At 36.6% G+C, this 16,553-nt stretch overlaps 1 protein-coding gene across 1 annotated transcript in view; it reads right to left on the bottom strand.

Annotated features, from left to right (window-relative positions):
* MED4 (mediator complex subunit 4) overlaps positions 1-16,553 on the bottom strand; it is a 55,641-nt gene that overhangs the window by 30,269 nt on the left and 8,819 nt on the right. The window contains exon 2 of the mRNA XM_053708018.1: positions 6,145-6,211. Coding sequence (XP_053563993.1) covers positions 6,145-6,211 — 67 coding nt within the window. The remainder of the gene's footprint in view (positions 1-6,144; positions 6,212-16,553) is intronic.

Below are 16,553 nucleotides of genomic sequence, written 5' to 3' on the forward strand. Positions count from 1 at the left end.
TCTCTGGAATTGCCACTGTGTCGCAATCATTCAGAGCCGCTAATACCTCCCCTAGTAACACACGGAGGTTCTCAAGCTTAAATTTAAAATTTGAAATTTCTGAATCCGGTCTCCCCGGATCAGAACCGCCACCGACAGAATGAAGCTCACCGTCCTCATGTTCTGCAAATTGTGACGCAGTATCAGACATGGCTCTCGTGTCATCAGCGCGCTCTATCCTTAACCCAGAGCTATCGCGTTTGCCCCTTAATTCGGGCATATTATATAATACTTCTTTCATAACATTAGCCATATCATGTAAAGTGATTTGTAAGGGCCTAGATGTACTTGGCGTCTCAATCCTATGCATCTCCCGAGCGGGAGACGCAGGTACTGACACGTGAGGAGAGTTAGGCGGCATAACTTCCCCCTCGTTGTCTGGTGATAGTTTCTTTATCGGTACGGATTGACTTTTATTCAAAGCAATATCAATACAATAGGTACACATCGTTCTATTGGGCTCCACATTGGCTTTTGAACATGATGAACAAACAGTTTCCTCTGAATCAGACATGTTTAAACAGACTTAGCAATGAAACTAGCAAGCTTGGAAATCACTTTCAATAAGTTTACAAGCAATATAAAAAACGCTGCAGCGCTTCAAAAAATACAGATATAATTAAACAATTCTTAACAAGAAGTGTATTATTAGCAGAGGATTGCACCCATTAGCAAAAGGATGATTAACCCCTCAATACCCAAAACGGATAAAACGGATATCAATTAAGATTTAACGCTTTTAATCACAGTCAAGCACACTGTCACAGATCTGCTGTGACTGATTACCTCCCTCACAAAAGAATTTTGCAGACCCCTGAGCTCTCTAGAGACGTCCTGGATCAAGGAGGAAGAAGCAGGAAGACTGTGCTAGAATTTTAACTGCGCAACAAGGCGCTAAAACAAGGTCCCTCCCACTCCTATCACAACAGTGGGAGCCCTGATATAATGGTTTCCATGCAGAAAAATATGTTAGCCATGTGGAAAAAAATCATGCCCAGAGATTTGTCACCAAAGTACCTCACAAAAACGAATAACATGCCAGTAAACGTTTTATTAAAAAGCAAGATTTTCCAATGTCATGCAAAGTTATCACTAAGCCTGCTACCAGTCGCTACCACTGCAGATAAGGCTTAAGTATTATTTCAGTTTTAACAGTATTTTCCCAGTCAAATTCTAGTCCCTAGAACATAACTCGACTGCCCATACATTTATCAGCCTGATACCAGTTGCCACTACTGCATTTAAGGCTGTACTTACATCATACGGTAACAGCAGTATTTTCTTAGTCAATTCCATTCCCAGAAAATAAAGTACTGCACATACCTCATTTGCGGAGGACCCCGCATGCTATTCCCAGTTTCTGAAGTTACCCCACTCCTCAGAATGTCGAGAACAGCCAGTGGATCTTAGTTACGCCTGCTAAGATCATAGAAAAAAAATGCTTCTTCCAAATACTGCCTGAGATAGAAAAACAGCACACTCCGGTGGCATTTAAAATAACAAACTTTTGATTGAAGAATAGATAAGTAAAAACTCCAGCTCCTCTCGCGACCTCCTTCTTTGTTGAGGGTTGCAAGAGAATGACTGGATATGACATGTGAGGGGAGGAGCTATATAGCAGCTCTGCTTGGGTGATCCTCTTGCAACTTCCTGTTGGGAAGGAGAATATATCCCATAAGTAATGGATGACCCGTGGACTGAACACACTTAAGAGAAATACAAACCACATGTGTGTGTATGTATGTATGTATGTATATATGTGTGTATGTGTGTGTGTGAGCAATCTCTGTGCCTGTAGAAATATTGCAAGTAATCATGCTCCATAGCATGCAGTAATATTTTATTTTGTGCAATATATCATATAAGAGAATTGACAAATAAAAATGGCACTGCCTTGCATAGAGAATATGCGGGGTAAAATAATAAGAGGGACCTAGCACTGCACCCACAAATCAGCCACAGTACTAATCAGTTATATAAAATGTGAGTAAGCTCTATACTCTGCAGTAATATTTCTATAGCAAACAATAATAGTATAAAGTAAGCCAGCTGAGCTCTATCGTTTGCAGTATGATTCTAATGCAGAGGAGACAAGCTCTTTATCTTGCAAGGGTGACCTATGCCAAGTGAGTCCCACTACACAACACTACCACAGTCACTCACCGGCCCCCCAAGCAGCGTTTTCCTGTCCGGTGCAGCAGCAAGCACAGCGACTCCCTCCCACCATGAATAGAAAGCTGGCCAGCAGAATGCACTGTCTGCCCGCCCAAATACTTTGAATGGAGTATTTGGGCAGGCAGACCGTGCATCCTGCTGGCCAGCTTTCTATTCATGGTGGGAGGGAGCCGTTGTGCTTGCTGCTGCACCGGACAAGAAAACGCTGCTAGTCCATTCAGCACTGCATGGCCGGCTATACCTCCAGCTAGATCCGGCACGGCTGCCCCCCCCTCAGCCTGAGCTCAGTCTGTCACCATGAGCTAGTACAGCACTGGTTAGTCACTGCCACCCCCCTTACCCGCATGTGGCCGCTGCCGAGCCCTCCTGTACGTCATAGGTGACATCACAGTGTGCAGGGTTATAAATTGCATACTCTCGCGGTTTTTAAGCTGCGTTGATTAATTGCGATTTTAAATCGCATATGCAATTAATCGTGCAGCCCTAGAATATATGCATATATATTTGTGTGTTAATATGTGTATATACACAAATATATAAGCTTATACATAAATATTTACAGGGAACTCACAGTTCCCATAGACAGCAATGTAAATGTACTTTTCACCCCACCAACTTTAGCCCCTTATAACTACTTTGTGCAGTTACTTTATTTAAATAAATAAAAAAGTGATATTTTTATTTTTTTAATAAAGAACAGTACTCTGAAATTTGGGGGCAAATGGAGGACATTAAGAAAATTAACCAGAGGTCTAACCTCTGGTTAATTTTCTGGGAGCCAATTGCTACCGCAAGCTAATGGCTGGTTATTTATCACGCGCAAGCAAACGGCAAATTATCGCTCCACTTGTATGAAATTTTAAGCAACTTTCTAATTTACTCCTATTATCAAATTGTCTTCCTTCTCTTGGTATCTTTATTTGAAATGCAAGAATGTAAGTTTAGATGCCGGCCCATTTTTGGTGAATAACCTGGGTTATTCTTGCCGATTGGTGGATAAATTCATCCACCAATAAAAAAGTGCTGTCCAGAGACCTGAAGCAAAAAAGATGCCTTCTTTTTCAAATAAAGATAGCAAGTGAACGAAGAAAAATTGATAATAGGAGTAAATTAGAAAGTTGCTTAAAATTGCATGCTCTATCTGAATCACAAAAGAAAAAAATTTGGGTTCAGTGTCCCTTTAATTCTCTTGGTATCATTTGTTGAAGGAGCAGCAATGCACTACTGGTTTCTAACTGAACACATGGGTGAGCCAATGACAATCTGTGTGTGTAAATATATATATATGCAGCCACCAATCAGCAGCTAGAACCTAGGTACTTTGCTGCTCCTGAGTTTACCTAGATAAACCTTTCAGCAAAGGATAACAAGAGAAGGAAGCAAATTAAATAAAACAAGTAAATTGGAAAGTTGTTTAAAATTGCATGCTCTTTCTGAATCACGAAAAAAAAGGCGTTTCGTGTCCCTTTAAGCTATTTTGTTACGGAAGTTATTTAAGTTTCTCCAGCATCCATAGAGACCTTACAAACTTGTCAGGACAACAATTTTGATCTGGTTATTTTCTGTGCGCAATATAATCTGTATTTGGATATATTTTAAGTATTACTACTCAATCACCACGTCTTTTTCCCTATGTGAAGTGTTCTGGAGCTTGTTGCTGTATGGATGAAATTTTCCCCATTACATAATGTAGAGGAATTTAGTTTATTGGAAATCAATGCATGCAGCCTCCAAATGTTTATTCTATCACAAGTTTTACTTTTCTCGGTTTGTAGCCTTAGTAATTTAATAGACTGAATTAGGTTGTATTTTTAAAAATGTAGCAAAGTTAAATAACTTGTGGTTTTAAATATTAAAGGTCCATAAATGATACTCCTTTGCTAAATCCCTTGAATGTAATGCAGCATAAAGGCTGTGACACACTGCAAGCAATGCGGCGCGAGGCAAAGCAGCTGCTTCGCTCCGCGTCGCATCGCTTCTAAAGTTCAAATATTTCATCTCTGAGCGCTTAGCTATGCGACCTGACGCAGCAGAGTGCTCAGAGATGAAAAGGCAAGACACACTGAGCGCGCACAGCTGCATCTACACGCTGCGCGTCGCTCTGCTTGCAGTGTGTCACAGCCTTAACTGTAAACAGCTGACAAACTATCACCTGAACATCTCAATGTAAAAAAAAAAAAAATTAAGATATTTTACCTCAAAATTTCTTCAGCTCCTCAGAGTAAGTGCTCTGTGATAAATAGCTACTCTTTGTACTGTCATCTGCATCTACAAAACAACGGCTAATCAACTTCATCAGTGCCGAGTTCCCACTATTCTTTATTTTCTACTGAGGAAACTGAGGTAAAATATCTTCCTTTATTACAAAGCAATGTTCACTTCATGTGATATTTTCTAGTCAGCGTTTAACAAATATGCTGCATCACTTTCAAGTGATTAAACATTTGAGTATCATGTTCCTTTAATAAATATTTTTTTGTATTTCAATACAACTACTACTTTCAGTTTTCAAGGGACAACTGGATAAAAATATTTCTACGTATCTTGGTAAACCATAAATCCTCAAAATAGTAAACCATAAATCCTCAAAAATAAGACAGGGCAAGATTACAAGTCGAGCGTTATGAGCTTCCTGCGCGAGATATGATCTTTTCGCAATAAATTTCCATTGTGCAGCTATTACAAGTCTTGAAAAATCGTGTTTGTGCACGCGCATTCCCCTTTTGCGCAACAATCTTTTCCGCGCTCGAATAGCTGTAGTAAAGTTTTCTGCAAAATAAGTTTCACAAAACACTTCAAAAATACATTACAAAGTACAGTTACACTCATATTAACACTGTCTAATAAAAATTATTTTACAAATATAATGCACACAAAAGTTATAAGGAATCAAAAGGTACTAGATTAGTTTTAGTGAGGGTTTTTTCTATTTGTCTTCTTCATTGACTTCTATGGGGAATTCGGGAACCCGCACACGATTTGGCTATTTGGATTACGCGTCTTAATGCGTGCCCAAAATAAGTTATTTTGCAACTTGTAATAGCTGCGCAATTCCAAATGCGAAAGCGCCATAACGCGTGCTGTGTTTTCGCAACTGATTTGCTGCGCGACTTGTAATCTTGCTCATAGTTAAAGTGAAGGTAAACTTTGATGAATGAAAGCCCGTTTTTTTTAAAAAATACAATAAAAAAAAAAAAAAAAAAAAAAAAAAAAAACAGGGGCACTTTCATTCATCAGTTTTGATTAAAAACTTACCTTTGATTTTTGATAGCCAGAGCAGCTTCCCCCACCCGGAGATCCTCTCTTCACTCGTCATCAATGACTAATCCAGCTTCCTCCAATCACGGCTTTCCCCCCAGGGAAGTCATTGCCTGAGGCCATGCCGTGATTGGAGGAAGCTGGATTAGTCATTGAGGACGAGTGAAGAGAGGATCTCCGTGTGGGGGAAGCTGCTCTGGCTATCAAACAAACAAAGTTAAGTTTTTAACAAAAACGGCTGCTTTCTAAACTTTGATGAATGAAAGTGCCCCTGTTTTTAATAGTATTTAAAAAAAAAACGGGCTTTCATTCATCAAAGTTTACCTTCACTTTAATAAGGATGAAAACTTTCTATCAATTTTAGTCCCTTTAAATGGTAAAAAGCCTGCAAATATTTGATTGCAGTGGTGATAATACACTGTATTAGATTTTGTTTCTCTGTTATCTTAAACAAGAATGAAAATAATTTTAATACAGAATGGCAAAAAAAGTTTAAAACTTGATTTTAGCTGCTGAGGAGGACTAAAAAAATGATTGCAGACTACTAGCAATCTGATTATTTTCCTCTACATCTGAAAAGGAGCTTGAAATCAGCTTTATTTTTTTGCAGATATAGCACTTTACGCTAGTGGCTGTTATGTGCTGTCACTTAAGCCAATTATAAGCTTGTACCTGATTTTCTTCTCCAGGCTGATTAAGTTTCTGATTCCTTGAAAGCGCCAGCATTTCTATAAGTTCTCTGAAAAAAAGAAAAGAACATCTCACAATAATTCACATAAAACCAAACAGCTTAGACCCAAACCAGCAGATATAAAAATATATTTACCGTATTTTAACACAATTTTCAGAACAAAATGGCTTCTTCAGGCAAAAGTCAGTATTTAGTGTGACCTCTCTTGGCACTAAGCACATCTTGAACTCTTTGGGGAGCCTGTCCCAAACTTTTCTGAAGTAATCTTCTGGTATATTATAGCAGGCTTCTTCAGCACTTCCCAGAGTTCTTCTTTAGATTTAGTTTGTCTTTTATTTATTTCTCTGTCCAGGTGATCCAATACTGCCTCTATAATATTCAGATCTGGACTCTGTGGAGGCCAGTCCATGCTGTTTTTTATGGATTTTCACTGCATTAGCAGTGTGCTTGGGATCATTATAATGCAAAAAAAAAAAAAAAAAAACCATTCCCAATCAGGCGCATTCCAGATGGATTGGCATAATGAATTAAAGCCTGTCTGTACTTTTCAGCATTCATGATCCTATCAATTCAGACAATATCGCCAACATCACTGGCAGAAATGCATCACCAGGACAGACCCTACGCCTTGTTTCTCTGAAGACCGCAAGCCCTCATTCTTCCTTCTCTTTCCAACTCTTCATGTCGACAATTGGACCAAAAAATTTCTAACTTGTATTTGTCACAGCATAATACTCTTTTCCACTGATCTTCAGTCCAATCTTTGTGAGCTTTAGCATATCTTAGCCTTTTCACCCTGTTCCCCTTCTGAAAGTGGTTTCTTGGCTGCTACCTTCCACAATGATCATTCCTGATCAAGCTTCTTTGGACTGTAGAAGGCTCAACTTGGCATCCCCATGAAGATGTCAGATGCTGAGTTAGGTCCTTACTAGACTTCTTCCTGTCTCTCAAAGAAGAAACTCTGAGAAACTTCTCATAAGATTTTCAAAGTTTTCTTGGCCTTCCAATTCATTTTTGTCCATGAAATCTCCTGATTCTTCAAATTTATTTATAACAGCTTGAATACCACATCTTGAGTATCCAATTTGTTTGCTTATTTTCCTTTGGAGGGTGGTCTTGCTGATGCAAAAGTATGATTTTATGTCTGTCAAATTATGTGATCTTTGGCATTTTGAATTTAATATGATTAAAAGTTGGTGTTATTAGCAAGCTTCCAATGAATTAAACTCATACAACGTGTATGTAATGCTCAAGCACGTCTTGCACAAACCTGGTGTAATAGACCTTTTTCTCAGCAGTCATTTGACATGAAATAGTAGGACAAATACATGTGTTAGCAATGACATTAATTAGGGTTCCATTCAATTTAGGTTTACAAGAGCCAGGTTCCTGCTATTGCTCAAGTGTAAGGGGAGGTCACACTAAATACTTGCCACTTTAAATCTAAAGAAGCTGTTTTTTCTGTTTTTTTAATACTGCATACAATTATCCTGTAAATTCTGGTTGCATTCTAATAAGGAGACTGAGAAATAATAATAAATTGTCATTATACCGTTTCTAAAACAACAAATGTAATAGTGGCCTAAGACTTTTGCACAGATTATATATATATATATATATATATATATATATATATATATATATATACACACACATATACATATACATATACACACACACATACACACACAAAGGTGAAACAATATCACTAAAGTTTACAGGCACAAAGTTACTAGTCCACTCAATATTAGACATGTGCATCTAGATTCAGATAAATGTGAAAGAAAAAAAAAAAAATAGACCACCCTCGAATTTTACTGTATTATTGGAATTTGTTTAAAAACAAACAACCAGCACCCTCCCTTTAATAATAAACCTGATATGAAAAAAGCTTTTCCTCAAACAGAAAACACTGAGTTGGTAATATAGAATGATAATATATATATATATATATATATATATATATATATATATATATATATATATATATATACAAAGAAAATGTTGGGAGAGGATTGTTTAAGCTTCCTGTTTAAACAGGATAGAAAATTTATAATTTAGAGATCTAGGCGGTAACTATCCAATACTAGATCAGGTGCAGACCCCCAAAAGTAGTTATAACTTCAAATTATTTAGAAAGGAGAGAAATAGCCACAGTAGAGCTATATGAGATACTGTGTAAAGATGGGGGATTTCAGCACTCAATAGAACTCCATTTAACCCAAACTGGTGCTTGACTGGGAGCTAGCAAGAGACATAAATACACGGATGCACATAAGTTCAGATAACACGACAAATTTATTTACAAAGTAACAAAAACATGCTTGAAAGACATATGCATATTTTTTAGGTACTAAAGAAAGTATAATACTACCACTGCAGTGGGATAACTATCTATCATAATACTTTCCTAGAACAGCTTTTTATGCAACATTGTATTGATTTATATATAGCAAGGAAAGGATATATATAACTGTAGCCAAACAGATTATCTTATGATCATATATACGACCTGTTCTGAGTCCTCCTTATAATTAAGGAATAGGAAGAAAACACAGGTAGATTGAAAATCCGTTTCTACCTGGGCCCAGGTTCTGTGTGAAAAGAGGTAGATAAACGGGATAATCCTTTCTTTTTCAAAGGCTAATTTTTGCTTTTCATCAGGAGCTATATAAAAAGACTTGTATGCTAGAACTCCGAGGTAAGAGCGTCCTCTCTGTCTAGCATAGTAATACAATACTTGTTTAGAAGTGCCGTTATTGCTTTTAAGTCCAAACAAATGCAGCTTTCCAGGAAACTGCGGTATGTAGCGGTCCCAAGTGTTTGCCTCAACACATACCTCCGGACCTCCGTATTTGAATATCAGTCCGGATATCTGTATGGCTGTGTTAGTGCTCACCTCCGGGTTCACCTTGTATCCGCAGATATAGAGATTACAGTCACTCGTTCGGGTCTGGATACTGAAGTTACGTGCAGGGTCGGGACAAGTGCTTCCGACATCAAACTGCTTTCTATCTCCACTTTGGAGTCATATCACCTTCGCTTTTGGGGATCTTGACCATAACGGATGGCAGATAGAAATCTTCATGGAAAACTTCCGAACTTGTGTGAGCTGTAACTAGGTGTCTGTCTGTCGACGCGCGTTTCGCCCACAATGCTCAGCGAAAGCTTGGGCCTCATCAGGACTACCTGACACCTGTGTCTCTCACTTCTTATTCGATTTCTCCCTACAAGGAGGTGTGTTTGGTTTCAGCAAATAAACAAATGTGATTGGTTTTAACCACACAAGCCTCCAGGGAGACTGTCCAATTATTATGAGAGTGAAATTTGATACAAATGTATCCAAACCTGCCGTGGTTACACAGAACTCATGTGCTCCGCTACATAAACATCGCCATCATTTATAACACTAGGTTAGACAGAGGGAAAGGAAGTAGAGAATTCAGATAGAAATGACATTTTTAGTCAAAATCATTACTTATATTGATAGATTATTTTTATTATTATTAAATTAAAAGAAATTTTTCTAATGAGAGGCATTTATCCTTAGATCCAAAATTGCTAAAACAAAGAATTATTGTTTAGCCCAGAAAAGAAGCATATTCTATTCTTTCGTTTAACCCATTCGGAGTCATCGTTTTTAATGTGTATGTCCACCTGGCTTCCTTTCTAAGTAGGCATTTGTCTTCATCCCCTCCTCTTCCATTTGTAATACCTATATCAATTGCTATAAATTTCAGGGATACTGTGCTACTTTTATGTACCTCTTTGAAGTGACGAGCTACACTTGTATCTCTTTCATAGAGAATGTCATCCCTGTGCTCCTGCACTCTGTCCTTGAACATTCTTTTCGTTTTTCCAACATAGAACAGAGGGCAGGAGCACTGTAAGAGATAGACAACCCCTACTGTATTGCAATTTGCAAAATGTCTTATGTCAAAATTTTTACCTGTGTTTGTACAAAATGTTTTGCTTTTTAGGATATATGGACAGTAGACACAATGTCCACAGGGATAACAGACAGACAGACACCTAGTTACAGCTCACACAAGTTCGGAAGTTTTCCATGAAGATTTCTATCTGCCATCTGTTATGGTCAAGATCCCCAAAAGCGAAGGTGATATGACCCCAAAGTGGAGATAGAAAGCAGTTTGATGTCGGAAGCACTTGTCCCGACCCTGCACGTAACTTCAGTATCCAGACCCGAACGAGTGACTGTAATCTCTATATCTGCGGATACAAGGTGAACCCGGAGGTGAGCACTAACACAGCCATACAGATATCCGGACTGATATTCAAATACGGAGGTCCGGAGGTATGTGTTGAGGCAAACACTTGGGACCGCTACATACCGCAGTTTCCTGGAAAGCTGCATTTGTTTGGACTTAAAAGCAATAACGGCACTTCTAAACAAGTATTGTATTACTATGCTAGACAGAGAGGACGCTCTTACCTCGGAGTTCTAGCATACAAGTCTTTTTATATAGCTCCTGATGAAAAGCAAAAATTAGCCTTTGAAAAAGAAAGGATTATCCCGTTTATCTACCTCTTTTCACACAGAACCTGGGCCCAGGTAGAAACGGATTTTCAATCTACCTGTGTTTTCTTCCTATTCCTTAATTATAAGGAGGACTCAGAACAGGTCGTATATATGATCATAAGATAATCTGTTTGGCTACAGTTATATATATCCTTTCCTTGCTATATATAAATCAATACAATGTTGCATAAAAAGCTGTTCTAGGAAAGTATTATGATAGATAGTTATCCCACTGCAGTGGTAGTATTATACTTTCTTTAGTACCTAAACAATATGCATATGTCTTTCCAGCATGTTTTTGTTACTTTGTAAATAAATTTGTCGTGTTATCTGAACTTATGTGCATCCGTGTATTTATGTCTCTTGCTAGCTCCCAGTCAAGCACCAGTTTGGGTTAAATGGAGTTCTATTGAGTGCTGAAATCCCCCATCTTTACACAGTATCTCATATAGCTCTACTGTGGCTATTTCTCTCCTTTCTAAATAATTTGAAGTTATATATATATATATATATATATATGCAATATACTTTCATTATTTATTTTGTCCCCTTTTCCTGTAATTGCATTCTAAAAATTGTGAGTTTTTCAGATCCTATTAGAAATGGAAGTGCAAAGAAAAACAATCATATCCTATTTGAGAAAGATAAATACAGATGTTGCCCTCCTCCAGGAAACACATATGAACATTGATGAAATAATTAAACTCAAAAAATCATGGGTACAGGAAGTTATTGCAGCTCCGGCTCTGGGTAGGAGAGGGGGAGTGGCAATTCTACTTGGGAAAAAAATAAAGGCTGCATCTACGGTTTTAGAAATGGATCCAGGTGGGAGATTCCTACTATTGAAGGTTAAGATTGCTAAAAACATATATACACTCTGCAATATATATGCACCAAATACTATTGATTATGTTTTCTGGGATACCCTGCAAACTAAAATACATTCCAAAAAAGAGGGCTTATTAATAATTGGAGGAGATTTTAACATGTCCCCACACTATGCATTAGACAGACTAAGACAAGATGCTCGAATTTTAAGAACAAAGAAAGATAACCTAGAAACAAAAGTTTTTACTAAAATATATACTAATTTAAAAGTCAAGGATATTTGGAGACTACATAACCAAGATACTAAAAGTTATACATGTCTTTCTAAAGCTCATAAGACGCTTTCAAGAATAAACTTATTTTTGGTAGATGAGAAATTTTTAAACTTAAATATAGAGTCTAACATTCTTCCTATTACAGTCTCGGATCATGCCCCAATAACTTTTGAAATACTTGCACAGGATCCCAAGAATAAAAATTTACGATTTCATTTTCCTCAGTATTTGGCTGCAGATCCAGAATTTAAAAATATGGTGAGCTTGAAATTTCAAGAGTATGCCCAATTAAATAGTGATTACACTAACCGACCAATAATTTTTGGGGAGGCTGCAAAGGCAGTTATGAGGGGAGAGATTTTAGCATTCAATATCAATAGAACGAAAAAATATAAAAAGAAAGAGGAAGAGGTTTTAAGAACACTATCAAATACTTATAACACCTATATACTGAATAAAACCCCTGAATCATGGAATAGATATACGCAAGCTAAAAAGGAAAGAGACACCTTTCTATTACACAAAACTACACAAAGAGAACTAAAATTACAAGCACAACTATTTAAATATGGAAACAAAGCAGGCAAGTTACTTGTCAATTTAATTAAACAAGACAAAGGATCTCCCTTAATTGAGTCTGTCAAGGAAGGAGATAAATTAATCACAAACCCAGAGGAGATTTTAAAAATAATGACGAATTACTATAAAGACTTTTATTCTCAAAGGGCATCAGATAAGAAACAGCGCGCAAATTTTTGGGAAAAGATTTCTTTTCCAAAAATAACAGATGAATTAAATGAAATGATAAACTCCCCTATCACTGAAGAAGAGGTCAAAAAGAGTATTAAAGATATGTCTACCAATAAAGCATCAGGCCCTGATGGCCTGCCTAGTGAGTTTTATAAAATATTATCGCCACTGATAGTTCCGCATTTGACAAGGTTATTTAATAATATGTATATTGAGGGCAACTCTCCCTCTTCTAGTTTTGCAGCCTCTTATACAACGCTTATACCAAAACCTGAGAAAGATTTAACCCAGAAAGAGTCATATAGGCCAATAGCCTTGTTAAATGTGGACTATAAACTAATGACCTCTATTCTTGCCCAAAGAATGCAAACTCTCCTTCCAACTATAATACACAAAGATCAAGCTGGATTTTTAATAAATAGAAATTCTTCAGCTAAGATTCGAGAGCTGTTTCTCACTATTGATTATTTCAAATCAGAGATAAATGGAGGACAAGAAGGAAAACAAGATAAAAGTGATAAGGCAGTCATTAAAATCGATGCTGAGAAAGCATTTGACTCGGTCCATCATGATCATCTTCTTCATACGCTAGCTCAGTTTGGTTTTAAGGGCCAATTCTCTAAATTCATTGAAAATCTTTACAATAAAGCCTCTACAAAGATAATAGTGAATACTAGACAGTCATTAGATATATGTTTAGCTAGGGGCACAAGGCAGGGATGCCCTCTTTCACCCCTGCTTTTTAATGTCGCAATAGAACCTCTTGCAATAAGGATTAGACAAGATGGTGAAGGGATAAAAATAAGAAATAGAGAACTTAAGATAGCATTATATGCTGACGATATCTTATTATATATGAGAGAGATTCAGACAAATTTACCCAAATTATTATCAATTATAAATCAATTTACTTTGTTCTCAGGTTACAAAATGAACACATCTAAAACCGAATTACTATGGTTAAAACGACCTTCCCAACTAAAAGAAAATATACCCTTTAAAATAGTTGAAGAAGCTTTTAGATATTTGGGTATTTTAGTCTCTTCCACACCAGAGAAATGGTATAGTCTTAACATACCCCCAATCTTAAAAACTATGGTATATACAATGAAGAACTGGCAAAATCTTCCCATTTCACTGTCAGGACGTATTGCTCTGTATAAAATGATATTACTGCCAAAAATTTTATATATTATTCAAAATGTCCCAATTCTTCTGAAGGATAAAGATATTAAGATCCTAAATATGGCCCTTAGAAAGTTTATTTGGCAAGGGAAAAAGCCTAGAATAGCATTAGAGAAACTTAGCCTACCTCAAAAATTTGGCGGCTGTGCCCTGCCAGATCTTCGTCTATATAATTTAGCAGGATTGGCCCGAATTGTAGTGGATTGGATCTGTTCCAAAGACTATATAACAGATAATGATCTAGAAAATAATATAACCTTTCCCTATCTCCCAATAGCATTAATACACAATGAATTAAGAGATATACCAAAGGTAATAAAAAACTCCAAAACTATATATACTCCAATCAAGGCCTGGTCAAAGATCTGCACCCTATTAAAAGTTGATAAAAAAATTTCTAAATATTTACCTTTAAAAGGGAATCCTCACTTTGCAGTAGGCCTACACTTAGCTCCATTACAAAAATGGCAAGAGATGGGCTTGGATAAAGTGATACAATTAGTAGACATTGCAGGAAAGCATATCAAAACATTTGCTGATTTAAGAGCGGAGTTTGATCTTTCCCAAAAAGATTTTTATGTTTACCTACAAGCAAGACACTATATTTGGAAATTATTAAATTATTCAGGCTGGAATTGGTCAATGGGGCTTCTGGAGAATTGGCTAATGCAGGCTAAAAAGGGACGGTTATCCATTACATATTGCTATCAAATACTGAACTCAGACAAAGGTTTAAACAATATAACAAGAATTCAATCAAAATGGGCAGTTAATTTAGCACCAGAACAGGTTGAAGTAGGGAATATTCAAACATCGATATTAGAAGTCAGGCGAACAACTCTCTCTGCTACATGGCAAGAATCTCATATAAAACTTCTTCATATGACATATTTCACCCCAGAAAAGGGTCATAGATGGGGGAATTCCCAATTTAATAAATGCCCAAAATGCTCATTAATAGCGGCTAATTTTAAGCATATGCTGTGGGAATGTCCTAAAATAAAAGCAATTTGGAAAAAAATGGAATATTGGTTAAGTAAAAGGGTGGGGGTCTCCCACCTGGATTTTTCATTCATAAATATAATATTACTCAGACTGGATCCAGGAATTCCACCTGATCAGAAAAAAATTGTCAATGTTGCCATACTAGCATCTAGATATATTATTTTCAAAAAATGGAAAGATACATCAGCTCCTACATTTTCGGAAATTAGAAACTCCATAAAAAAACAATGTATCCTTGAACAATATAATACAAAATTTTATGATACAAGAGATGTATGTAATTTTTTTCAAAAATGGTCCTCCTTTATAAAAACTTTCCCTAAAAAAGAAATTGATTATTTAATTTACCCATTTAGATCCTCAGAATTAGTTATTTTAGGAACATGGTAAAAATTGAACAATAAAGGAGGGGGGAGGAGGGGGAGAGATGGGAAAATGTATTCATTTTTTTTTTTTTTTTTTTTTTTTTTATTAGTCCAAATAACTCTAAATAAGCCATCCTGATTACTTAAGGTTAAGGAAAATCTAACAAAATAGAATTGAATTTGTATTATGAAAGATGGGTTGAAGATGTAATGTAATTTTCTGAAATATGTTTTTGATTTTTTGTTTTTGTTTCTTTCTCCTCGTTAAATTACCCGTAAAGTATAATGAGACAATGTAAATGAAATAATGTCTTATGTTATTATGTTGGATATTGAATAAAAAGAGAAATAAAAAAAAAAGAAATGGAAGTGCAAAATACTGTTATATTCCAAACAGCCATTGGCTTTCTAGTAACCTATTTAAATCTGTCCCTAATTGGCCCCAGCAGAGAAGGTAACCTAAGTTACAACATGGCAGCTCCCATTGTTTTATAGACACTAAAACTTTACACTTATTCTGTCAATATTTAAACAACTAATGAAACTTTAAAAAAAAATACATATTCTCAGACTAATCTTTTCTTTTAATGCATCATTCTAGCATTTATTAAGTGTTTAATATCCCTTTGATAGTGATCCAGAAATATCTTTGTTTGATTTCGTGTCAGCCAAGTATGTACGCTTCACTTTTCTAACACATCTCTGCTGCTCGCTTGTAGCACTAGCTTCTACTCAATTTAAAGGGACACTAAACCCAATTTTTTTTCTTTCATGATTCAGATAGAGCATGCCATTTTAAGCAACTTTCCAATTTACTCCTATTAATTTTTCTTCGTTCTCTTGCTATCTTTATTTAAAAGCAGAAATCTGATGCATAGGAGCCGGGCCCATTATTTGTTGAGAACCTGGGTTATGCTTGCTTACTGGTGGGTAAATGTAAGCCTCCAATAAGCAAATGCTATCCATGGTGCTGAACCTAAAATGGGCTGGCTGCTAAGATTTACATTCCTGCTTTTAAAATAAAGATAGCAAGAGAACGAAGAAAATTTGATAATAGGAGTAAATTATAAAGTTGATAAAATTTTATGCTCTATTTGAATCATGAAAGAAAAAAATGGCTTCAGTGTCCCTTTAAGCTTATCGAGCCTACAATATTGTGTGTTTAACCCCTGCAAAGATGTGCAACTAACACTGCTAACTGCATCAGTGGCAGTTTTCCACTTGGGTCCAGGAGTGCTCTGCAGTTCCCTTGTAGCGGTTAAATACACAGCAGTGTAGGGTCAACAATTCTGCACATAGCTCGCTCCCACTACCAGATCAGAGCTAGCTACATTCAGTTAAATGGCGCGATTGGGTGTGCTGTTATTAGACAGCGCACCCACGAAGCGCTTTTGAAAACCAAGACCCGATCAGAAGATCCTGGAGAGGAGACCAGGTAAGTG

This window comes from Bombina bombina, chromosome 3 (genome assembly GCF_027579735.1).
Source record: "Bombina bombina isolate aBomBom1 chromosome 3, aBomBom1.pri, whole genome shotgun sequence".
NCBI classification, from domain to species: Eukaryota; Metazoa; Chordata; class Amphibia; order Anura; family Bombinatoridae; genus Bombina; species Bombina bombina.